We start from the raw sequence: 27,534 nt of genomic DNA on the forward strand, positions 1-27,534 counted from the left end.
CCTCAATAGTTTAGGGGTGTAATTAGAATTATTTGAAGTTTAGGGACCAATTTAGAATGAGGATCATAGTTTGAGGATGCTTGGTGCAATAAACCCAAGTTTTCTTCTTAAATTTAGCTACGTGTCATTTAATAGTTAAATAAACGGTTTTAATAACTAATGGACTTTATTGATATAACATTGATAATTTAGGGATATATTTAGAACATTTGAAACTTAGGGACCAAATTATGATGAGAGTCATAGTTTGGAGATGCCTGAATTTAATAGATGTACATTTTATATTTAAATAAATAAAACTAGAAATTCTATCATACATATGTGCATGTGAAAACCAAGAACACATATATATGTATAAAAATCATATACTATAAATAAAAGATATATGGTTTGAAACTAATAACAATACAAATGCAATATGTGTTAAATGAGATATGCAATATGGATGGGTGAAAACCTTTTTGTAATACTATTAAAATGCACCAAAAATTTAAAATGAATCATTGGTTATAGTAGTAAAGTTGAGGTTTTATACATGCTAATAGCATTAGTTTAAATCTCATTATTTACATTTTTTATTGGTTTCATTTAAAATGTAAAAAAAAAAAAGTACCCTAGTAAGAATATAACTTATTTCAAATAGTAAGAATAGTTTAGTAATTTTCCCAACCCAACTGGTGTCTGATTGACTTGTAATTGTTCAGTTACCTGATTAGTTAAAAGACTTGGTTAGTCAAGACACAAGACAGCCTAAGCATATTTATATGTTGGCCTTTTTGATCTAGACCTTTTTGGATGTTGTTTTAATAAGCAAATAGGCTTCTTGGACGTTCTGATTTCAATATTCAAAGCTGAAATTAAAGTAGTTGTATTTACGAAGAGTTTAAGTTTGACTTGAATTATGGTAAGAGTTTTTTCTCAATCTCAATGACATGTTTAATGGCTATTTTTAAGGAGATTTATTCTATTTAACTTAGGACTTCGTTAATAAATATTTTTCACTAGATGTCACTTACAAAAAGTCAAGTTAATCTCGATTTATTTGAGCTTATCCTTGTTGCCTGTGAAGCCTATAAATAGGTTATTATGCCGCATATTTGAAGGTGCCTTTTAGAGTGCTTTTGACTGGTTATTTATTAATTTTCTATTTGGTATTTTTGCACTCTTGTGTTAGGCTTTTATTAGATAGTTTATATTTGATGTAAGTAAGGTTTTTGGGTGAGTGGTTTGTAACAATTGGGATCGGTGGTGGAGCTCCAATTACTTCTTTGTGTAATGGTAGATTGGGCTTGAACCAATAGGTGATCCGAAAAATTATTGAATAAGAATCATTCACTGAACGAAGCTCTACAAAGTAGGATTATTTTCGAACTGCGTTAACAAAGGACTATGTGCAAATCTCTCTTTTTATTTTTTTTCGTTGACTGATCAATCCTGTAACTGAACACGACATTCAACAGTCAATCTAAACTTATAACAAACCTACTAGTTCTTTTTAATACTATTAAAGTGTACAAAAAATTGATTATATGCAATATTTATGGGTAAAAAATTGTGCAATACTATTAAAATGTATATAAAAAAACAAAATAAAGCATTAATTATGCTAATAGAGTTGAGGTTTTATGCACGTTGGTAGTATGGGTTCAAATATCATTGTTTGTAAATTTTTAATGATTTTCATTTAAAATCTAAAAATACAAAAGTATCATTATAAGAAGGAAAATTATTTCAAATATGTAATAACAAATTAATAATTTCCTCAACCGAGTCGAGTTAGCGCAGTTGTTGATACAATGTACAACAAGGAAGACAGGATGAGATTGTGGTGGTCCAAAAGAGATCGGTTCACCTTAACAAGCGAAAAGCTAGAGAAAGACGAGAAGATGGGGAAAAGGCTATGAGGACTTAGGAAGCTTGGTTGTAAAAAGTAAATGCTCAGGGAGAAGGATCCATTTCTCTTTGTTTAGGAGGGTATTTATAAGAGATGTCCTCTTGTCTGTTAGTATGACGAGCCAAGTCGTTATAAAGGAGGTTGTCATCATAGATTATGTGAAGGACGTACACGATGAGATCCATTCTATTATTGCTTTAGCCAATACAAGTTTGTTACACTTATAGGTCCTAGTAGTCACTGGAAAGAGTATTTACATTTGGAGTGTTTACATAAAAATGAGTGACCAAGCCACAAGCCACAATGAGCAGATGGCTAGATGAATGGAGGATATTTCTTTTATCAATAAGTAGCTTCGCAGCAAATAGCTAATGCGGGAGGTTGGACAATTAAAGATAACTCGAGGGATGGAGGGTAAAAGTCGGAGGTTGGACAATTAAAGATAAACTTTCTAGAAGTGCTAGGTGTGTAGCTTGGGTGGTGATATAACAATAATATAGATTAACAATACAAAAGGATTATTGTAAGAATATAATTTACTTTAAATATATAAGAATAGTAATTTCCCAATGGAATTAGTGTTTTAATTTACTATTTACACCAACTCTACCTGGGTTTAAATAATAACATAGATTAATCCTTCATTTCATAGATTATTTTAGTATAGATAAACTAAAGGTGGAAAATTTAGGGATTTAGAAGTGGTCTCGATTTGGGGATAAAATGGCGAGAGCGATCTCACCATGCATCTTCTGTCAAATTGCTGGAAGTTCCAACTCCACGCCCCTCCTTCATTCTGTTCGTTCCTTGGTTATTTTTTCTCTTTATATAATAATCCTTTTGGCTATCATTTTAATTCCACTTTCGCCTTCTTTTCAACTTGAAACTTTACCTTCTAATTAAATCTGTTCCACTCTTTTCAGGATGATAAGGTCGTTGCATTTAAAGATATCAACCCTTCAGCCTTCAGGTTTCATCAACTGATTGAAATGTAGAATGCTTTGTTCCATGAAAATTGTGTAATTTTAACCCTGAAATTACTGATTTTAACTTTATAGGCATTACTTGGTAGTCCCTGTGGAGCACATTCCGACAGTCAATGATCTTCAAAGAAGAAATGAGGATTACACTTTGGGTAAAGTTCCCTTTGGGTAAAGTTCCCTTTTTTTTTTTACTTTTTTTTTATTTACCCTTTTCTCCTTTCATTTTATTTTATTTTCCTTAGCTAAGTTTATTTTTTTTCATTATGTTATTATTCTTTAGTAAGTCATATGATAAATGTGGGGGAAACGCTGTTACGCCGAGATGCACCTCAGTCAAATCAATACAGGTATTGCTTCTTATAATGCAAATAAGTTTGCTATATGAATCTCCTGTGATGTACTAGCTTATGGAATTGATCAATGTTGAATATTGCTTATGAGTTTTCATTTCCTGACTTGACTGCCATGTTCTGTTTATAACTGCATTGCAATGTTACTGTAATGGTTTTCTTACTCTCTGCATTAAAACTCGGAATTCAGTTTCCCCTTCAAAGTCATGTAAATGCTTGATAACTTTTGCAATCTCATTCTTGTTGGAGAAAGGTAGTATATTTTTTAGTTATGTTTTATTGCATGAGCTCGGTGGCAAAGGAGCAGATGTTGCCCTTTGTGAGGAGAATGACGGGGAAGAGTATCAAGAATGTTAGCCTTACGTTGCTCATCCAAATCTATTTAAAATCCATGATGGATAATGCTCCCACTTCAATTTCAAATCTGCTTGTAAATCATAAATAAAACATTGAATGGAAATACAGTAGTATTATTTACCTAATGTTTAATAATTCTTGAACGAAGCATGTCCTGGCCTCATAAGTTACCTCAATTCATGTTTTATTTGGGAAAAAATAAAACATTTCTTTGTCTCTGAATGTGTTAACTCAAAGAAGGTTTATCTTCTGATCCTCTTGATCCTATGGGTTTTGGCAGATTTGGTTTTCATCAGCCTCCATTTAACCATCTCCACCTCCATTGTTTCGCTCTTCCCTTCATACCTAGGTAGGTGTTTGGGAGTTAGTAGTTTAATCTTCTTTCTTTTTTATTAAATTATATTTTTATTTTATGCTGAAATTTCCCAAATAAGTTACAAAGGCTTTAAGTGCTCATTCTAATTCTTAAAATATATGACAGATGGAAACAATTAAAATATATGTCTTTGGGACCACTTGGTGGGTTTATTGAGGCTGAGAAGTTGTTGGAGAAGATAAAACCTTTGTCACCAATCCCTCCATAGGTGCAATGGAATCACAGTTGGATTTCTCTCCCATATTGAACTCTAGGTTTTTTTTATATATGTGAAGTTCCTTGAGAAGTCATCATTATTTGTTCAAGATAGAGAATGCCATTAAAAACTTATTCTTCATAAGCTCTATGAATATTTGTTGTTATACTAGAGAAGGGTCATTGTTCTTAATAAGCAGACATAAACTTCTTCACAGGATCATATTCAAAATGTCCACAGATTTTTCAATGTCAATTGTGTATTCCAGATGTACAAGTGTCTTATGAATCTGCAATTTATGATGCTTGAGATTCTTGTAGCATAATCAATTCCCATATTCATAATTTTGTTTCAGGTCACATTGTTTTAGACTAATGATAAATTTGTCTGTACACGAAATGCTAAATTTATGGCTAAATTGACTCTTGTCAGCTTCTAAAAAACTTACAGGAGCAAAAGTAGAGTTTTGATACTGGGGAAGATGAACTGATCCCCTGTTAATCATTTTTACATTTTTAAGCATTGGTCATATATGTAATAACTATAGAAGTTTTGTGAAGCAAAAAAAAATATATATATATATATATAGAAGTTTTAATGGTTAGTACTGCAACCCATATGATAAATGGTGGTAACTGTTAAAGAAGGTAACTTTTTTCTTTTGGTGATTACCAAAAGTTACTGCTCTTGATAGATTTGGCATCCATTGTGCAATTTGTATGACATGGTTATTTCATCTTGCTATACTAACACACTATTTGTAAAGAATTGTTGTTCATAAGTTTCAACTTAATCTCTATTATTATCCTTGTTAGTATTGTAGGTTTTACTTCAGCTCCACAATCAGGAAATACTTCAAAGAGTTACTTTAGTTCTTTTATGAAATGCTTAATTGTTTTTAGTTATTTCTTTACAAGAATTCAAGGAGAAGCATAACAAATATTAGTATGAATATATGGTAGGCCAGTGAAATGCATGTTACTTAGTGACTGAATCATTTAAGAAGAATTTATCCATCATATGCAGTTCTGTTTGGTTTGAATTTATTTGTAAGGCCCTCAACAACGGGTTTGACAGTTGCTTAAATTTCTAATAAAAGTCTAATTCGGGTTCTATTTTTGGGTCTGGGGATGATGATCTTTGTTAGATATTATTAGTTCATGATCAACACCTTCCTTTATTCATATGGTAGATAAATTGCATTACTGGTTGCGTCCTGTGCATGAAGTAAGTTGTGTTCTTCTTAAACATTAATAACTTTGGAGGCTTATCTGAGGATGCTACAATAGGGAAGTCAGAGTTTTAATGTGATTAATGTGACTTAACTCTCATCATTTCTTTCTGTCTATGAAAACCACTTTTTTGAACCTTGAGATCAAACAAAATACGATCTACTCACAGGCATCTTGTGTAACAAGATTGAAGACAGCTTGCAGAGCCTTTAAAGTGCTCTATGTCATGGCTTAATACTGTGTTTACCATATGCTGGAATCCTACTGACCTGGTTGATGAAATGATTGCAAAAGTAGCCTATTTTTTAACATTCAAGGAAACAAATTCAAGTGAGGAAGTAAACCCAGTTCGATGAATGGAACGAACCCAACACAATTTTCACACAACTCCCATTGTTTATAGTTTCTTATGGAGTTTGAGGATTGAGGAAGGCACCAACAACTTGCAAAGCAAAGGATTTGGGTGTATGCTTGTGCTGTTTTGAAAGATTTCATTTTAGTTGTGCAGATGAATCTAACTGAACTCTGGTTCCTTTTGCTGTAAGCCTGAAACTGTACCAAAAATAAACTAATAAGAAATCCCATGTCTGCCTCTAAAAGAATACAATAGTGTATGTGTTTTTTCTAGAGTCTATATTTCATTCCATACAGAGGATGATGCTTTGCTTAATCTTTTTTCTTAATTTGTCATTTAGAAAAATGATTTATGTTATTATCTTCTTCTCTATCAAGCTCAATCGTTCTTGCTTTAAACACCCAAGCCCTCTTTAAATATTCTCTTTCTCTTTTCTTTTTTTTCTCGCCTTTTTTTTAGAAGTTACTTGCTGGGAGATACAAAGGTGAGAGATTTAGGTGTATGGTAGTGGAAGATACATGCACCATCCATGTTTTGCCCTTGATAGGGTAAAAGGACAAAAGATAGCGCCCAACTCCCAAACTTCAGAGCCTAATGCTTAGCTAAGGGCACTCACGAGATTTCCCTCTTTTCTCTTGTCGCATTAATGGATTACTTTGTTTTCTTTCAATACCATAAGTCATCACAACAGATATCCTTCCATTTGTTTCCTAGACCATTAATCAAGTTATTAGTGTCCTATGTATGTAGGTCCTTTGATTGCTACAATCATGTAACATCCCAAATACCATCAGATTTTTCAGATGAAAAAACACAAACTTTCTTCCCAACATTATTATTTCATAAACTATTGGATAAGGTTTGTAATTTAAGTACTGAATATGAGAAATGAAAATGAAAATTCATATAATGACTTTTAGCAGATAACAAGTAAATAGCAGTGCTGGCAATATCTATAAAGAAACTGATAAAAGAAGACTCATAAAGTAGTTTGTTTTTCTTACTTGCATTGGGTAATTTGATTATTTGCTGCATTTGGAACACTTTTATCAATGTTTTGCTGCTTCTTCCCAAGTTATTCAGGTTTATTGCTGTAATACTAACCAAGGCTGCCTCAAGTAATTGCTAGTCAGCCCATGCAGTAAAACAGAGTGGTTATTAAAACTTTAACATTCAAAGATATTGATTAAATTATCTTTAAACTTTTAACATATTCAATATTTTACATTATAAATTACGACTCTCACTTTGGACTTGGGTTATTACTTTATTTTGCTAACAAATTTCAATTATTTTTCATTCTTGAATTGACAAAAATGCAGTCCCTACTCTCCATAATTATGAGACAATTGAAGAGATTGGTGGGAACTCAAAACCTTTGTATTTCATGCAATTTCTTAATTAATTGATTTTTTTATAATTCAGACCTCATTGATTTCTTGGGAATCATTTCCAAAGGCCGCGAATTGCATCATCTTGAGAAGTAATAAGTGTTAATTTAGAAATAGGTTTAAACTTTTGTCCTTGTTCAAAGTCTCAAACACATGCAATAGTTGAATATAATTTACGGCGAAATGATTTGAACTAATATGAATAAAGTTATTACATTTTAACAAGAAGCCATTTCCATTAAAAATGAAATCCCCTGTTTTATGAGCTGCAAAAAAACGTTAAGAATTGTCACCCGCCAACAAACCAGAACCTTCCCCCCCCCCCTCTTACCACCCCACCCTTTATAAACATCACCTTTCTTTCACTTGTCCCAAAATTCAAATCATCTCTCTTTCTCTCTCTAACTTTCCCTCCTCTGTTTCTTACATGATCCAGCTATAAGCAAAGCAACAAGACTCTGTTTTTGCTCTGTTGTTTTACAATTCTGAACTCAAGCCATGGCAACTTGTGTTTGTCTGCTATACTTGTTTCTCTTTTCCACATGCTGGCTTACGGTTTCAATGTCAGAAGCGCTACTTCTTCCTTTAACTCATGCATTCTCCAAAACCCATTTCACCACCCCACACCACCTCCTCAAAACCACCTCTGCTCGCTCCGCCGCCCGATTCCGCCACCGCCATAAGCAAGTTCCACTTCCTCTTTCCTCTGGTAGCGACTATACTCTTTCCTTCACTCTCGGCTCCCCTCCTTCCCCGCCTATTTCCCTTTACCTTGACACAGGCAGCGACGTTGTTTGGCTTCCTTGTTCTCCATTTGAATGCATCCTCTGCGAATCAAAAGCACCACCACTCTCTCCTCCACTTAACCTTTCCGCCTCAGCCACTGCTGTCCCATGCAAATCCTCCGCCTGCTCAGCTGCTCACTCTTCCCTCCCTTCCTCTGACCTTTGCGCCATGGCACGTTGTCCCCTCGACGCCATCGAAACCTCCGACTGCAACTCCTTCCCTTGCCCTCCTTTCTACTATGCCTACGGTGACGGCAGCTTAACCGCCCGTCTCTATAAAGACTCTTTAACTCTCCCAAACTCTCTCTCTGTTCAAAACTTTACTTTTGGTTGCGCCCACACCACCTTGGCTGAACCGGTTGGTGTCGCCGGCTTCGGTTTCGGCCGGCTCTCTTTGCCGGCTCAGCTTTCCTCCGTGTCTCCTCAACTTGGCAACAGATTCTCCTACTGTCTAGTTTCTCATTCGTTCGATTCTGACAAAGTTAGGAGACCAAGTCCACTGATTCTTGGTCGGAACGAGGAAAAAGAAAAGCAGTTTGGTAATGAGATTGTTGAGTTTGTCTACACCGACATGCTTCACAATCCTAAACATCCTTATTTTTATTCTGTTGGGTTGGAGGGAATCTCTGTCGGGAAGAGGAATATTCCGGCGCCGGAGAATTTGAAGAAGGTTGATAGGAGAGGAAGCGGAGGGGTGGTGGTGGATTCAGGGACAACGTTCACGATGTTACCGTCGAATTTATATGACTCAGTGGTGAATGAGTTTGATCACCGAGTCGGACGATTTAACGAGCGGGCGAGTGCGGTAGAAGAAACAACGGGGCTAGGTCCGTGTTATTACAATGACAAGGTAGCCAAAGTGCCTGTAATTAGATTGCATTTCGTGGGGAATGGATCCCGTGTGGTGTTGCCTAGGAGGAATTACTTTTATGAGTTTTTAGACGGTGGTGATGGGATTGGGAAGAAGAGGAACGTGGGGTGTTTGATGTTGATGAACGGTGGTGATGAAGCGGAGTTGAGTGGTGGACCAGGGGCCACTCTAGGGAATTATCAGCAGCAAGGATTCGAAGTGGTTTATGATTTGGAGAAAAGGAAGATTGGATTTGCAAGGAGAAAGTGTTCTTCTTTGTGGGATAGCTTGAAAAATTAAGTTTACTTTTGGGTAAAAATCAGTGAATTGTTTTTCGTTTTTTTCCCTGTGGTTTATATTATTATATGCACTTCAATTTTTGCTTTATAAACTCTACTACCATCCTGTATATTTAAATATTGATGAAGCAAATATTGAAGTGCAAGGAAAATAAAATGTAAATGTTTGTGCATATCGGAGACTGAAAATAAAATAATAATACATCCCATTTTACTAAGTGTTTTGGTTGGTTGAGATTGCTGCAAATATGTTATAACCCAAAAACCCCCACTTTGGGGGACGCCATAAAAACTTGAATAAAGATGTAGGAAATAGTTTTACCAGTCAGCAGAGTTTTGATGGTTAGATTGGGGGGCTAGGGATGTGGACCAGAGATTGATCCTTATCTACACTGCAGCTTCGTAGCAAATATCTAACTCGGGATATGTTTGCACTGCTGAGAGATAACCAAGGCCGGGGGTTCTACATACAAAAAATCTTCACATTTTGATTTAGCTTGTGTTGCTGCTACAGTGATTGTAAAAAGTTTGTGATTCTCCTATTCTTTGAACAAAATGTATACAAATTGTTGTCTTGTAATTTTATTTACATTTTATAACTCTTTTTTTTGCTCTTTATAAATTGATACTTGGAATGGAGTTGGTGTAAAAGGCACCAATTACTTTCCCTAATTCCCACTTCGTCTGTATTTTGTGGGAGTGGTTCCAGCCTTGGACTTGAATCTTTTTGACCCGAATTTAAGGCGGCAAAAGAAGGAAGGGTACCACAAAGTATCTGCCAAGCTCAGCATGGCGTAACCCTTCAGCCACGAAATGAATAAAGTGGGTTTTGGCAGGAGTCGATATCAGTCTTTCTCTGACAATTCCCCCCCCCCACCCCATAATGTGATTTTCTATTGGCGCTGATTTTATCCGACGTACCCTGTCCCATCAACGCAATGCATGCATATGCTTGGACTTGGTCCTTCTTGCTACATGATTCTCCATGTTTTGGACGTATGAAAGTTAGAGGACAACGATATATTTCTTTTAGTTTTAAATTAAGTTCCGTTGAAATATACGTAAAAGTTTTTTAAGTTCCGTTGAAATATACGTAAAAGTTTTTTAAAAAATTATTTGCAGCTCTTTCCTATATTTATTTCATATAAGATAAGATAGTCAACTTAAAAAAAATTTCAGTCTAACATAAAATTATCCTCTTATACTCGTAAAATATCTTATCAATTTTTTTTGAAAATATTTTACAAATTGGTAAGGCTCTGTTTACTATAATACTTCCATACTCGACCCAAACATCGGGTCAAAGCACTAGGGTGTTACATTCTCTACTACAATCTTCACTTATCAAATATTTTTTATAAATTTTCATAACTTATCAATTTAGTCCATTTTTGTCATAAAAGTTTAATATTCACAAATTAATCATATTAAATTATTTTTCTTTTTTGTTACACTTTAATCACATAATTTATCTCAATATCTTATTTCACATATCAAATTTCTATGTATTTCACTTCTATTATTTTATCCACATATTTTCTCAAGTTTAACAATTTAGCCTTTATCATCGTAAAAATTTCATATTTTTCTACAATTTCACTTTCACAATACTTTATGCATATTTTATCATCTCATAACACATTCATCAAACTTTTATCATAATTTCCTGATTCACATATTAAATTGTTTCACACTTAAACTTTTGTACATTTTTCAATTTAGTCTTTATTGCCATGTAATTACTTTTCACCATATAATCACTTTAATCAAATAATTCATTATAATATCTTATTTCATATAACAAATTTTCATGCATATTACCTCTCTTATTTCAATTATAAATTTCACAAAATTTACAATTTAATCCTTAACATCATGAAGATTCATTATTTGCTATAATTTCACCTTAGCATCACTTTGTGATCATCTCACTATTTCATTTAAATTCTTTATCATAAATCTCAAATGTATTGTTTCCATTATAAATGTAGTATTAATTGAACTAAGGCTAAAGAAAGGGTTAGAAATTTATTAAGTACTTAAGGTCTGCGAATACGCCCTTTGGCGAAACCCTGATTAAGGCAAGATCGGAGGTTTAATAGACTCTTCGATAGAGTATACGCCGCCCCAAAAATAGATGAAAATAGTGAGTCGTATTGTTAAACCCCTAGTTTGATAGGAACGATAAATATATTGTTATCTTATTCTCTGATTAAAGAATTTAGTTGACCTAATGAGGACTAGTCAGGATTGAACAAAGTTTTTGAAAATGAAAGGACATGCATTTAAGATAAAAGAGAAAACTATTAGTTACGGGTAACGAAGGAAAGTTAGTGGAAGGAAATAAGCTTGCCCACTAAGTTTCCTATTCATGTGCACTTATATAAAGCCAACCTTAGCTTCCTAAACAAATTCTATACTTTCTTTGGCACTTCATACTTCTTTTCAACAATTCTCTCTGCATTTTCTAGGAAAACGTTAGAGCCAAGGCCTGTTTGAAAGATTAAAGTTCATTGTAATCAGCTAACTTCACCTTTGTGAGACCTGGTAAAAATGATTAAACCCTAACTGTTTTCGTGATTATTTATAGGGCCCTGGGCTTCATGCTTTAGGGACAGATTAAAGATTAAAGGAAGAAACTTCCAAATTCTGGGTTTCTTGATTAAGTGTTCTTGAAAGCTTGTTTAGTTCTTCTAAAAAACATGATTTGATAAGTTAACTATTTATGTTATAGCTCAAGAAACTCCCAAAAGCTCTCTAGACAAAGGTAAGTCACCTGCTGTTTAGTCTTTACTTCATCTTCTAGTGTGTTCCTTCATACCACATATGTGTGTTGTACAAGTCTGGGTCAAAGTAAGTTTACCTGTTTGGTGAAAAGTCTTGTAACACCCCCAGCCAATTTCTGTCGCTGAAATAGGATTACGGAACATTATCGAATAAAAGTAACCTAAAATTATTCATTGTTAAACATTTCAATAAACATAACATAATCCATTAATATACATGCATATCGTCCCTTATTCGAGCCCTTGAGGTCTTAGAATCACTTTAGAAATGATTCGGGACTAAATCGGGAACATTTGAAACATTGAGAAAAAAGTTAGAAAAATTCAAACTGTGGGGGTCACACGGCTAAGACATATGCCCGTGTCTCAGGTCGTGTAACATTCAAAATAGGGACACACGGTCGTGTCTCAGCTCATGTAACTCTCTTACTTGAGTCACACGGCCAAGCCATACGCTTGTGTGTCAAGTCATGTAACACTCGAAATGGCCTCACACACTTGTGTGCTAGGTCATGTAACTGCCTGATTTACAACCTTTAAAGCCTACAGGGGACACATGGCCGTGTCACATGACCGTGTGTCACACACGGCTGAGACACATGCCGTGTCTTAGGCCGTGTGGACAAGTAATTGGCCAAAATCAAGTCATTTCTTTCACCCATTCAAACATGTACCTACAAACCATTTGGATATATAACCAAAACCTTAAAACATGTCCAAATATACATAAAATGACCAAATCCCTATACCAATATTCCATACAACCAATATGCCAATAAGGCACCTCAAATACAATCCATCAAACCTATCTGAACATATGCTTACTTGGCTATTCATCAACCTTACACATTTAACTTATTTCAACTCAAAACATACCTTAATTAACCACATTGAAAATACACCATCACATACCAAATTGGTCATTCAAAACATGTATCATCTTGGACATAATAACACCAACCATCAAGGCACCAAAATACCATAAGTACATCAACTATAATAACACTTATACATGCAAAAAAAAAAAAGAACTAGATTATTAAACACAAGTCCACCTATACATGCCATTATAACCTTGACCAAAATATCAAAATCTATCGATATAATCGTCGGATAGTGTGATAGATCTCCAACAAGCTTTCAAACTAATTGAGCTTCCGATAATCTATAAAACATAAGAAAGAAAACTACGTAAGCATATAATTCTTAGTAAGTTCGTAAATCATGAACATAGCTTACCATTTCAATGCAAAACCTTATAAATTAAACATGAATCAATCCAACATGAGCTTGGCACAAGTCTAAGCATCATCAACAACACAAGTTAGTGCTTTAATACATAACTTAACAAAATCATCACATAGTAATACAGATTTCATGAACATTGTACAATTGAATTCATACTTTCTATAAGTATAATTATATACATACTTTGATCATTATAAATTCATACCTTTCCATAAGTTCATAACATAGTCATAGGAACACTTATTGTTCCTTCCCTTTTCATGCCAGTTCAACCATTTAGAATAATATCAGATACGAGGGAAGCTCACACAAAGTGTGCTAAACATATGGTCCAAACCATTCCTTTTTCATTTCCTTTACATCATTACTCACTCGAGCTATAAATGGGTCTGCTCGCACAAACTGACAGTCGGAATGTAGCTACATGACGCCGCTCACACAAGCTGACGAGTATCCGCAAAAAATGCCGAAATTCAGCCATCAGTAGGACATTCAGAACCAGCACCCAAAACATGGTAACCCTAATGACATGTCATTTGTATCCTATATATTCCTAAGGTTCAAACGGGGCTCAATAATTGTCGTACTTCGTTGGATCTCTATCGTTTCATGACATGATAAATAACACAATAGCATGCATATATCAAATAACATTAAAGTGTCATGTAAACATACAAACTTACTTTGATTTTAAGGATGTTGAAATAAGATCACTAATATGAGTCTTTAGCTTTTCCTCGATCTAGATTCGTTCGAGGTTTATCTTGATCTAAATAAGCAAATTCAATCCATTTAATATTCATACTATTCAATTCAGTCCAAAATTCATATTTTTGTAAAATTACACTTTTACCTCTAATGTTTTAACTTCTTTACAATTTAGTCCTTAAGCTCGTAAATTGACATTTATTCAAATTCATCCACATTTCATGCTAGTCGAATTACCTAGGGACTTATAATACCTCATACAATTCAACATTGCACAAATTTATCATGATATTTTACTACTTTTACAAATAAATCCCTAAATGATAATTTCATCAAAAATCACTTTACAAAACTTGTTTATTTCACAATGACTCATAATATTTCATTTAATTTCAAGAATCATGCAAACATTTTCATTGAAAAACCCTGATCCTTTAACAATTTTGCAAATTATTCCCTAGGATAGATAAATTAAGCTACAATGACTTCAAAAACATAAAAATCATTAAAAACGAGACAAATTTCACTTACATGCAGGCTAGAGAGTTGGTCGAATGCTTTGAACCCTAGAATGATGTTCTTTGTAACACCTCTATACCCGGTCCAACTATATGGACCTGGTATAAGACTATTACATTTGGTGCCAAAGCGGTTTTGGCTAGACATTGTATAATTCAATCATTCATATATAGTTTATTAACTTATTTAATCCAAAAATTATTAATATAAACATCTAGGGTTATTAACGAATGTTCGTTTACATTTGGAAATGATTTAAAGATTATTTTTACTCAAAACAGAGGCAAAATATTGATACTTAAACAAAAGGTATCGATATTTTATAAAAAGTATCTATACCACTGTATAAAATCGATACCAAAATAGCATTTTGCAACTCCAAAAATTCAAGTTATGATGAAGGTATCAATACTTTAGGCCTATGTATCGATACCTAGGCTTATATCGATACCCACCTCAAAAACGATACAAAAATTGCACTTTGTTTCTCAAAAAAATTAATTTTTGGGTTAAGGTATCAATACATTTTCCTCAGGTATCGATACCTTGGGTTATGATGACACAAAAACAGTTGGAAATTTTGCTAAAAAGCCCTCTGCACTAATTCAAAACATACAAACACTTCTAAACCGATTCAATACCCTCAAACTCATTAAAATTCACCACAAAATCTATATAATAACATCATATATGCATATCTGTTAAGCTATTATAAATTCCTTTCAAAAGCTAACAAAATATGCCATTAAATCACCAAAATAACAAGGTTTCCAAAGTTTGCTTTTTAGTCCATCTAACATTCACCTATACCAAGAACCTATGTACATGTCATACTAACCCCAAAATTCATACATACAACCTTGCCTCCTGGAATGGTGATGATATGGGATGCACCAACCTCGATATTAGCCCAACAGGATCTACTTCACCTATGCATTAGAGAAATAACACAGTAAGTCTGTGAAGACTTAGTAAGTACTTCAAAATTTTTAAAATTTACTATTAATAATAAAATAAAAGAAAATAATCTTCATTTTATAAACATAAAATTCACATAAAATTAGTCATTAAAATTTGATATATTTTTCTTAAAAATCACACTTACCATTACTTACCGTAACCCATTAATTGATAATAGCTGAATTACGACATTGTAGCCTAATATAGACTAGTTGAACACTTAGGATATACAAAAATAAATAATAATACATTTTTAATGCATATCATATATCACTAAGCACAAAGTGCAAATAACGATAAGCACTGATGTGCAAAATAATAACGATAAGTACCAAAGTACAAATTTTACAACGATAAGCATTGAAGTGCGAAATAATACGATAAACGTGCTATTTTTTCGTTAATGGCATGCCATCAATATCCCAATAGTTCATGGCTCATCTACCTGGGATTTTCTTATTATTAAATATTTTTATTCATTCACTTGATAAAAAATAGTATAACTTTGTATTTTTCACGATTTAGCCCTTATCACAATAATAACACTAAAACTTGTAAATTATCTTCATTTTTACCACATACAACACTATAATTTTTACATCACTTTATTTAAACTCACTTTCCATTTATTCATAATATCATAACATATTTTAATTTCTTTCAATTTAGTCATTTTTCGTTATCACCACAATACATCATATAATGGTAGACTAAAGTCAAAATTCTTAACATTTACATTACTTACCCATACTAAATACTTATTATGATAACATTAATTTAGTAATTAAACTACTTAATTAACATAACTTAAACAAAATTACTAGTTGAAGTACTTACAACCAAAATTTGGATGATGAGTTTTTCTTCTCTTCTACTCATTAGCCACTTCTTTTCCTTTCCTTTTACTTTTGCCTTCAAACTTCTTCTCTTTTTCTTCAATTTCATAAAAACATACAACATTTATAAGTTAAAACTAAAATCAAATAACTTTTGTATGCTAGATTATGAAAATAAACATGTATGTTATGAGAATTTCCATCATTCTTACCTTAACCTTTTTGAAAAACCAAAACTCTAACTCATGTATTTCTCTCTTTTAACCCATCTATGGAAGTTTCCTCATTAAACAAAGTTGCTCACTAGTCTTCTTTTTAGCTTTTACTAAAGAAATTTCAAAAAAAATGAAGGTTTGAAGCTTGGATGGTTCAACAATAGAGGAAGGATATGGAAGGAAATAAAAAAAAAGTTGGATGGATTTGGAGGGGGCGAGTGACAGTTTGATGAAGTGGGAAAATATGACATCTTTCATATTTTCTCCACTTTTCTACCCATTTTTATTAAATGGTCAATTTGCTAATAAGTCCTCAAGCCATCCATCTTAACACTTTTACCCATCATCATTACACCTTAAAATATCTACTTGGCTATTTACCATTTTATCCCAACTCATCTATTATAATTCCCAGGATGACTTATACTTCACTTGGTTAAATTTCTTCTTAATCCTTCATTCCTTTCTACTACCACTATGTATATCCTAACTTTCTAAATTCCTATTTACACCACAATAATTTTTATACTCGTTCAATTTAGTCTAAGCTTCTATTTAAATCTTTTCTATCTCGAAAATATTTTCTAATCTCCTATCGAGTCTAAATGCTTCCTAATTTTGAAACTAAAAAATCTCTATTTAGTATATTTCAAAATTTCTCCACTATTTCCTAACCCGGTCCATCACTGTACCTAGCTCCAAATCAAAACGTGGTCGTTACATTCTTAATCTTCAAAATCGGGGAGGAAGAAGATGAATTAAAAAATAGAATTTTTTTTGTTAAATTTTAACCTTAATTATCTAATTACGAAAAAAACCTTTAAAAACTTTAATAATTTCAATAAAAACAATCCATGATTGTCCACTAACTATATAAATGGTCTATTTACCATCTAAGTCCTCTTATTTTAAAGTTTCATAGCTATTTAATACCTTTAGATATTAGATCTCTACTTTTGCACCTTTTGCGATTTAGTCTTTTTCACTTAATTAAGCATGCAAACGTTAAAATTTCTTAACAAAAATTTTATACGACTTTACCAATATTTGGTTGACATTAAAATAATAAAAAAATAATTTTTTTACTTGTCAAATTTGTGGTTTCGAAATCACTATTCTGATTTTACTAAAAACGGGCTGTTACAAGTCTGTGTAAGAAATAAAATAGCCTTACTTAGTGTTGAGTCATTACCCACATTACTTTGAAAAAGGAACAAAATGGTCAAAGCAAAATAAGTGAATTCATGGTGTTGCCTTCATTGCAAAGTGCACTAAACTAACAGATCACAATATATGTGTAATAACCAATTTTGGCCCAGACCCCAAACAAAATAAATCCCAAATAAACAATTTAAATCCAAATTATTACAGTCTAACACATAGCCCAATCCAAACCCAACAATCAACCCAATCACTAACTCAAACCCAGACCAATATCAGATAGCCTAAACAATTAAAACCAAACAACCCAAATTTGAAGGCCCAAGTGGCCCAGAATGTTTAAACATTTGGAAACCCTAACCATAGCCACCAAAGTTTTCAGTCGCCACTACCCCTTCAACCTTGGCCACCACACGCGTCGCCTCGCCTCCCCCCGAGCCAACCACCACTCACCAACGCCTCTGACACCTGCAAAACGAAGGTTCACACGCAAGACAGAGGCAAATAATGGAGAAAACGACAAAAAGATAGGATTTAATCATTTTGTAAACGGCTTTAAAAGCCACAATTTCATCCTTGTTTTTTTTTTACGAATACTAAGCAATCAAACAGAAAAAAGAAGGTTGATTTTATTCTACACATCTCGCTTTCTTTTTGTTGTTTTCCTTTCTTTATTATTACCTTTTTATTTTATTAGAAACTGACTTTAAACAAAAAAAAAAGAAAGAAATAGAAAACTCACCGAGATACCTTGCAACCACATCGTCGGAGTTCGCCACCGTTGCCACGATTAGACCCAAAAAGGGGTCAAGGGCCCTCCCTTTTCGCCTTTTCAAGTGGGGACAGACTCGGCCTTCAAAGGGTTTCGAAACGGGGTTGAAATACCCATTGTTGCATGTCGCCAGCCACTGAACACAATAGTGGTACGGCGAACGATGAGGGAGCCCGATCAACTGGAGCAAAAAGGGGGAAGTGAGGGCCTGAGAGGGTTTTGAAAATCAAAAGAAAAAAGGAAAAAGCAAAATGAAAAAAAAAGGAAAAATTTGGCTTTTGTATCACGTATGAAACGGCGCCGTTTAGGGCTTGTATCAGTAGCCCTAAAATGACGCCATATTGTGCCTAGGCCCGTGCGACCCGACCCGCTCCAAGAGGATCCGTGCCTTTTTTACCTCTAGTCTGTTTGCGCGTTGGGTCCTCCACCTTTATAGCGCGTCTCATTGAGGTCCCTCCTTTATTTTTAAACTTCTGCCACAGGATTTTGTTTCTTTTTCATTTAAGTCCTCTGCCCATTTGAAGAGCCAGGCCCTTGAAACGCTGCGCATAGGGGGTTAGGGGTAATTGCCCAGTTAACCCCCGCTTTTTCGCGCGTGCTTCATTCTGGTCCCTGGCAGCTTTCTGTTATTATAATTTATACCCTTTTTTTTTACTTTGATTTTAATTTAATCATTGCCTCTTTTATTTCAAGCTGTTTTATCATATTTTATTATATGTTCTATTTACAATTTATTTAGATGTTACATTTTATTTAGTTTCAAACTTTATATGATATTTGTAAATTTGTCATTTGTTTATTTTTAAATTGTTTTATTGTTGTTTATTCCAAGTTTTACATATCAATTTTTTAAATATATACATATGTTATTTATTTTATTTTCACTTTTATAAAATGTTTGCTTCTTTTATATTTCTTTATTTTGTATGTTTATTTTAAGTCTTTCACATGATATTTTAATTTGTTTTTTTATTGATCTATTTTGAATACTTTATACTATTTTATCTTATGTTAAAGACATTATTCATATTAATTATTATAAATTGTTACATTTTTACTTTAAAGTACCATTTTCTATTTTTAAAATCGTTTCATGTATTATTTATTTAAAACTATTTCATTATTTTAAATTGTTTTACACACATTTCAAAATTCTATTTATTTATTTTAAATATAAGATTTTTATATTACTCGTTTCATACTTTTATGTACATATGTGTATATTATTTGTTCTAAAATATATATATCATTTTATTTTCTTAAAATTGTTTTATATATTATTGATTTTAAAAATTTATTTTTTTAATTTATTTATTTTTAAAACTTATTTATTATCTTTTTAAGTAGTTTTTGCGTTTTATTTATTTTGATTTGCTTTATACTATTTATTTTTTTATATTGTTATTTATATTTTTATTGTTCCTCGATTGCTAATGTTAGCATGTAAATAATGTATGTCGAATCATTCTTATCATTGTATGTACCATAATTTGTTCACTTGTATTTTCATATTATTGTCATACATTTGTGTGATATTATTCATGTATTATTGTCCACACTCATTATTGTATTGTATTTCATATCATTGCCTCACGAATTAAACCCCAACACATTTATCCAACTTAGATCGTTTTATTTTACTTCAAACAAAAACAATGTACGTTGTTAAATATCATACTCGCTATGGTTCAAAGACAAAATTTTCTAAATAAGGCAATATTTTGCGTTTTGGAACATCGAGGAATTGTGCCCTAACTTACGGGGTTTCAATTTTCTCGTTGATTTTAAATAGCCAAATATCCTTTCGAGTTTTAAAACACACGAAATTCCAATTAAAATTAAAGACAAACTTGCTCTCGGGAGTTCATGGGATCGTGTCCTAACTTACGGGATGTGATACTCTGATATCTCGAGACGAGGAAATCTTTAGCAATCGTTTTGATCTAATTCAAGTGTTTTTTTTAAATCGACGTTAATAAAAAAGGATCATATTTTAAATCTGTTCCTGATTTCCAACTTTCGACATTACGACACTAACTAATCAATTCGGTACCAATTTTGGGCGTTACGAGGGTGCTAATCATTCCTAGTACATAACCGACTCCCGAACCCATTTTCTCAAATTTCGTAGACCAAAATCGTTGTTTTAGTAGAACAAAATATTTTATTAAAACAATTAAATTACGAGGTGATTCAATCACACCTAAACAAAAAAAAGATTGGTGGCGACTCTCATTTTCGTTTTCAAAATAAAGTCGATTCCCGTTTTCAAAAAAAATGGTTTTGACAGCTTGGCGACTCTGCTGGGGAGTTTGAGAGTCGAGCCATAAGTTGATTAGTTTTTGTCTTTTGTCGAAAATTGAAAATTTGTTTTAAATTCATGATTACTTCATTGCATGTTATCTGTTACTTTCGTGGTTTTCTTCATAATATGCTTGCCTTAGTGGTTTAATTCTTTTCAGGTATCTTTGTATATCGCATCGCATAAATTGGTCAATTTTACCCTTTTAAGTGGGAGTGAGAAACTATTCCTTCGTGAGGTCTTCACTTCCGTATAAGATAGTGGATCACTTTCGGGATACATCTGTACCTACGTCTTCGTGAGATTTTCATCTCCGTATAGTCGTAGGGGAATGTATTCCCCTGAACCGAACTCGGTCCGTATGAGCTTATAATGGGTGAGGATCGAGGAATCTGTTGGTTCAGGTACCTTTACTTTAGAACCGAACCGCATGTAATAAGCCCTAAGAGCCTACCCTAGGTATAACTACTCCAAACCCTAGTGGTTACCCGAATAGGTGCTTGATTATTTCCTGTTTGCTTTGAGTTCTATTATTTGTTTTTAATACTGACTTGTTGTGTTTTGCTGTTATTGCATGGCATCTCATCATAAAAAGGTGTTGATTCATGTTCGGTTACTAGATAGAAAAGCTCAGCATGAAAAAAGGGTTTCTTGATAGAGCGGAGGACAATGAGGCCGTCCGAGTGTGGTCCAAGAGGAAGCAACAAGAGAAAGAAGATAGTTTGACCGAGGGATATGAATCGGAGTTATGGGATTTCACTAGCATCAGTGTGACTCAGAATGACCTGCAAGAGCTAAAAGAGATATGGGATAGTTGGAACAACGAGATCAAGCAACTCTTTTACTGTAATTACGGCGACCTACCCTATCTGCTCGATGTAAAGGTGGACAAATACTTGTTTCGAGCCCTCACACAGTTTTGGAATCCCGCCTACAGTTGCTTCACCTTTGGAGGAGTCGATTTGGTACCTACCGTGGAGGAATACATGGCTTTACTTAATTTCCCAAAGATTCAAGACGACAGGGTCTATTCAAGACCTATTAACATCTCACCTTTTTTGAAGAAATTGACGAATATCACGGGGATGAGCGAACAATGGGTTGTAGCCCGTATCAAACAAAAAGGGGATAGTAAGTGTATTCCTTGGAGGAATTTGAGGGACTTGATCCCTGCACACCCGGATATGAAGAAGAGGGTTGACGTTTTTGCCTTGAGACTCTACGATTTGATCGTCTTTCCCAATGCATTAGGACATGCAGAGGAAGCCGTCTCAGATTTATTCAATCGACTTGATAAAGGGACCACACCCGTCCCGGCAATCTTTACAGAAACTTTCAGATCCTTAAACGCATGTCGGAGGGCAGGTGAAGGAAGATTCGTGGCATGTGCGTAGTTGTTGGTGGCTTGGTTTCACAGCCACTTTTGGAAAGTAGAAAAGGTCCCCTATCAAATTTTCTCCAATGACTATTCCCTATTAAGAGAATTAGTAGCTACAGCGAGGCGAGACGACATCTCAGAAGAGAAATAGATAGCTATTCTCCAGAGTTTGCAAGGCGAAGATGTTGAATAGAGGGCTCTATGGTTGATCCCCGATGAGATTTTATATATGTGCGGTGATTTTGATTGGGTCCTTCTAACTGGAATATCGGGAGCCGTTGGATACGCTCCACTACTTGTATTAAGGCAATATCAGTCAAGGCAGTTTATACCTGTCACACAAGGGTTGGCTCAATGTGAGTTCTCTTATAAAGATAACAATTATAAGAAGAAGGTTCAAGAAATATCAGATGCTTGGAACCAAACACGAAGAATGAAGAAATTCACCACGGGCCCAACGATGACCCCCGAGTATGAAGGGTGGTGGAGTAGGAGAGTCAACAACAACATCCCTAGGCCAAATCAAGGGAACACTCAACCAATAGAAGAGCATTTACGAGTCGTCCCGTCTGAGTTAGAGATCATCAAGCAATATTTTGAGAAAAGGAGCTCGGAATTGAGAAAGAAGATAGAGCAGTTAGAAGAGGAGAAAATGAGTCGATATACACAAGCTAGAGGCTGAGAAATTAAGAAAACGAAAAAACAAAGCTGAGGAAGATTGGGATAGTCTGAAAACTGATCACAAGAAGCTGCATATATCGATAAGAACTGCCGGTTTGGGTAAAACGTCAGAACAGTGGCGTCAAGAAATTAAAGAAGAAAGGACTAGAGCTGATCATTGGGAGAAAAAGTTTCAAGATATTCGAGTACGGGAGGACGTTCTGAAAAGGAGTCTATTGGAAAGCCAAAATGAAAGAGAAAGGTTACGAGTTCGGGTGGCCGAATTAGAAAAATCACTACATCAGTATCGTAGTCGTAACTCCGTAATTGAGTTGAAAGCCAGTCTATGCAGGATCGAGGAGTTGAAAGGAAAAGTAGAGGAACTCGAGACTGCACTACGAGATAGAAAAATCCGAATATACACCTTAAAATTTCTCGAATATACACCTCCGCAAGTTTCTATAGTGACCAGTCAGTTCTGACGGCTATAAAATTAGCTGATTTCATAAGTCAATCAATGATTACCCAGATAGCATTCTTTTTACTCGTAGACAGTGGCAATCCAGTTACAAAATCCATTGTTATTCGGTCTCATTTCCATTCAGGAATATTAATAGGCTGAAGTAAACCAGTTGGAACCTGATGTTCAGCTTTGACTCGCTGACATGTTAAACATTTAGCCACATATTCCACTATATCTCTTTTCATACCTGGCCACCAATACAGTTCCTGTAAATCACGGTACATCTTCGTTCCTCCGGGATGTAATGCGAAAGAATTGTCATGTGCTTCTCGAAGTATTAACTCTTTCAACTCTGAAGTAGTTGGAATACAAAGTCAATTCTAAAATCTCAGACAATCATTTTCATCAATACTAAAGTTCCCTGTTGTACCATTCTGTACCGTCTTCCTCTTCTTCATTAACTTTTCACTTCTAACAGTCCTGTTCTGATTTGAACAAACATTACTGATTTTACTCTCAATTCAGCTAGAATATTTCCATCATCAACAATATTAAGTAGTGCAATCATTGCTCTCAATTCAGTTGCAGCTTTTCTACTCAATGCTTCAGCTACCACATTAGCTTTACCCGGATGATAGTCAATAACACAATCATAATCTTTTAAAAGTTCTATCCACCGACGCTGTCTCAAATTCAATTCTTTCTTTGACAGAAGGTACTTGAGACTTTTATGATCAATGTAAATATAACACTTTTCGCCGTACAGGTAATCTCCAAATTTTCAAGATAAATATCACTGCTGCTAATTCTAAATCATGTGTCGGATAATTGCGTTCATGCGATTTCAATTATCATGAAGCATAAGCAATTACCTTTCTATTTTGCATTAATACACATCCGAGACCATTTAAAGAAGCATCACTGTACACGACGAAATCTTTTCCCGACTCTAGCAAAGTCAATATTGGTGCCTCTGTCAACATTTACTTTAACGTTTCAAAACTTTTCTGACACTGTTCACTCCAAACAAAACGGAACATTCTTTTGCAGTAACTTTGTCATCAGTAAAGCTATTTTTGAAAATCTATTCACAAACCTTCAATAATATTGGCCAAACTAAGGAAACTACGTACCTCTGACACATTTCTAGGAACTTTCCACTGAAGTATGGCTTCAATCTTCTTTGGATCTAATCTAATCCCGTCTGCTGATACTACATGACCAAAGAATACAACCTCCGTTAACCAAAACTCCCACTTACTCAATTTCCCTTCTCTCGTAATATTTGCAAAACAATTCGTAAATGCTGTTCATGTTCAGTTTCAGACTTCGAATATACTAGAATATCATCAATAAAAACTACTACGAACTGATCCAAGTACGGTTGGAAAATCTGATTCATAAGATCCATAAAAGTAGCCAGAGCATTTGTTAACCCAAATGGCATCACCAAAAATTCATAATGTCCATACCATGTACGAAATGTTGTCTTCGGTACATCACTCTCCTTTACCTTCAGCTGATAATATCCCGATCTCAAACCAATTTTTGAAAATACAGAAGCTCTTTTTAATTGATCAAATAAATCATCAATGCGAGGTAACGGGTATTTATTCTTAACAGTCACCTTATTCAACTGTCAGTAATCAATACACAACTGCATCGAACCATCTTTCATTTTAACAAATAACACTGGAGCTCTCCACGGTTAACAAATAACACTGTGGCTCCCTACGGTGACTAACTAGGTCATATAAACCCCCGGTCCAATAAGTCTTGTAGTTGTACCTTCAAATCCTTCAACTCAGTAGGTGAAATTCATTATGGTGGTATTGACACTGGATCTATACCCGGGTATACTTCAATCGCAAATTCAACTTCCCGATTAGGAGGTAATCCAGGCAATTCTTCAGGAAATTCACATACAGTCCAAATTTTACTGCATTGACTCTCAGCTGAATCGGAGTTAATAACATATGCTAAGAAAGCAGCACATCCTTGGTAAAGAAGCTTACTAGCTTTGACTGTAGAAATGATTCTAGCTGAACCACTAGTTCTTATACCATTTACTTCAATCTGTTTACCATCTTCATTTTGGACAGTAATTTTCTTTTTATAACAGTCCAAAATTACTCCATGTTCTGACAACCAGTCCATACCCAGTATAATGTCAAAATCACCGAATGGCATAATCAAAAAATCAATAGAAAAGATTCTATCCTGAATCATCAACGGACATCTTCGACATATTTGATTTAATAACACAGTTTGCCCTAATGGACTAGACACTTCTATTGTTATTCTAGACAGTTCAGATTTTAAATTTCCTGTCTCAACTAGTTTTGTATTAACATAGAAATGTGACGATCCTAGATCTATTAAAGCATATACGGGTTCTGAATGTAATAAGAACATATCTATCACTACATCATGAGCATCCCCCTCGTCTTGAGTTCTTACAACATATGCTCGGGCCGGAGCTCTTACTTCAGATTGTTGGATAGCATTTTCACTAGTTCTTTTAGTACCTCCTCTAGCAACTGAACCACTTCGGCCTGATCCTCGACCTCTAGAAGCAAATTCAGATCTTTGTGATATCATTGGTGCTGACTTACCAATATTTGGACAATCCTTAACAAAATGATCAGTGAATCCACATCGGAAACAACCTCCAGTTAATTTTCTACATTTTTCTCTATGTCTGTTTCCACAATACTCACATTCTGGAATTTCAGTGTTCTAAGCTGGGCTTCTGATACTGCCAGTAGATACAGTAGTTTGTCTCTTTGGACTTCTGTCTCCTCTTTCTGATCTTGAACTGAATCTTTCACTACCACGAGATTCCCTCAATCGTTTGAATTGCAAACTTGAACTAGCAGTTCCAGGACGTTTTCCAGCTGAACGGACAGTTTCAGACTTTTTACTCTTCCCCAGTACTTGCTCAATCATTTTAGCTCTTTCTACTAAATCTGAAAATTCTGTAATCCGTAGAGGCATCAATTACAGTTGAAATTCATCTTGCAGTCCTATTAGAAATCGCTTGCATCTGTCAACTTCAGTCAGTACAAATTCAGTTGCATATTTGCTCAATCTCATAAATTCTCGTTCATAATCCACTACAAACATATCTCTCTGTTTTACCATCAAAAACTCCTATTTCCGATCTTCCATATATGTCTCTCCCAAATACTTCTTCTGAAATTCTCGTTGAAAGAATTCCCAGTTTACTTGTTCTTCTGGTATATTCTGAATCACTGATTCCCACCATATATAAGCCTCCTCTTGTAACAGAAAAACAACACATACCAAACTTTCCTAGGGCGTGCATTCTAATTGCTTCAAAACTCTCTTGGTAGTCTCTAACCAATTTTCAGCTATTGTTGAATCAATTCCATTGGATCCCAAAAATTTTGTAGCTCCATACTTTTGCAGTTCCTTAATAGGGGCTCTTCAGGTAGCAGGGGTAGAAGTAGTAGCAGGCATACTTCCTACCGCTCTTTGAAGAGCTTTGGCAATCATTCTAAATATTTCTGTATTATCCCTTTCAGTATTCGGTGGTTGGTTACCTACCGGATTTACACTTAAGGTTGCAGATTTAGATTCATTTACATCATATGATTTATCTCTACCGTACATTTCTTGATTGGTACCCTCGATACTTTCGTCAGACATCTTTTATTCACTATAAAACAGAGTTAATTTATCAGTATATAAATCAACATCCAATCCCGACTCAAAGTTAACATAATAACGGTATGTACCTCTAGACTCTATTTCTGTTCGATTCAGTCATAGAATCGACTAAACCTGAGTAGCTCTGATACCACTAAATGTAACACCCTTTAACCCTGAGCCGTTACCAGAATAGGGCTACAAGGTATTACCGGACTTATACACTAACATTTATACAAAACCGAGTCATAAACTTTACATTTCAGATTAATATTCATCAAACTTCATCATAATCCCTAATATGGGCCTACGGGGCCCAATATATATTTTAGAAGTGATTCAGAACTAAACTGGCAACTTTAGAAATTTTTCCTTGAAGATAGGGGCACACGCCCGTGTGGCCTGGGACATGGCCGTAGGGCCAGGCCATGGGCAAATTCTGACTTATTCACACGGCCTGGGCATACGCCCATGTGATTTGGCCGTGTAAAAACATGATTTTTGACCATTTTTAAGCTATTTTCACATGTTAAACACATCTATTTAATGCCCAAATATTTACTAATAGTTCTTAAATCAAATATCATTCATGATGCCATTCAAACTTAGCAAATATTCATTCATTCACTTCAATACCTCTTAAGAATTATGTACCACAATTCATATCAAAATTATACAACATTATCATACTAGTCAAACTCATGTAAGTTTAACTTCCAAAATATGCATATTTCATACCATGCTGCAATAACTTTTATGTTTATACACTATCATATACAAAATAAC

The 27,534-nt window shown here is 34.3% G+C and overlaps 2 protein-coding genes across 3 annotated transcripts; both read left to right on the forward strand.

Annotated features, from left to right (window-relative positions):
* The first annotated feature begins 2,007 nt into the window (after window positions 1–2,007).
* LOC107934067 (bifunctional adenosine 5'-phosphosulfate phosphorylase/adenylylsulfatase HINT4) lies at window positions 2,008–4,510 on the forward strand. 2 transcript variants are annotated; one of them, XM_016866414.2, is made up of 6 exons: window positions 2,008–2,704; window positions 2,818–2,864; window positions 2,953–3,029; window positions 3,158–3,224; window positions 3,865–3,933; window positions 4,066–4,510. In XM_016866414.2, exons 1-6 carry the CDS (start codon window positions 2,618–2,620, stop codon window positions 4,166–4,168), a joined length of 450 nt encoding a protein of 149 aa, XP_016721903.1. In that variant the 5' UTR covers window positions 2,008–2,617; the 3' UTR covers window positions 4,169–4,510. The 2 variants fall into 2 exon arrangements, with proteins under 2 accessions (XP_016721903.1, XP_016721904.1); XM_016866415.2 differs by having other exon boundaries at window positions 2,175–2,692.
* Window positions 4,511–7,285: 2,775 nt separating this feature from the next.
* On the forward strand, window positions 7,286–9,283 carry LOC107934096 (probable aspartyl protease At4g16563). Its single transcript, XM_016866446.2, has one exon. The coding sequence runs from the start codon at window positions 7,633–7,635 to the stop codon at window positions 9,067–9,069; it is 1,437 nt and encodes a 478-aa protein (XP_016721935.1). The 5' UTR covers window positions 7,286–7,632; the 3' UTR covers window positions 9,070–9,283.
* The last annotated feature ends 18,251 nt before the right edge of the window (window positions 9,284–27,534 follow it).

This window comes from Gossypium hirsutum, chromosome A08 (genome assembly GCF_007990345.1).
Source record: "Gossypium hirsutum isolate 1008001.06 chromosome A08, Gossypium_hirsutum_v2.1, whole genome shotgun sequence".
NCBI classification, from domain to species: domain Eukaryota; kingdom Viridiplantae; phylum Streptophyta; class Magnoliopsida; order Malvales; family Malvaceae; genus Gossypium; species Gossypium hirsutum.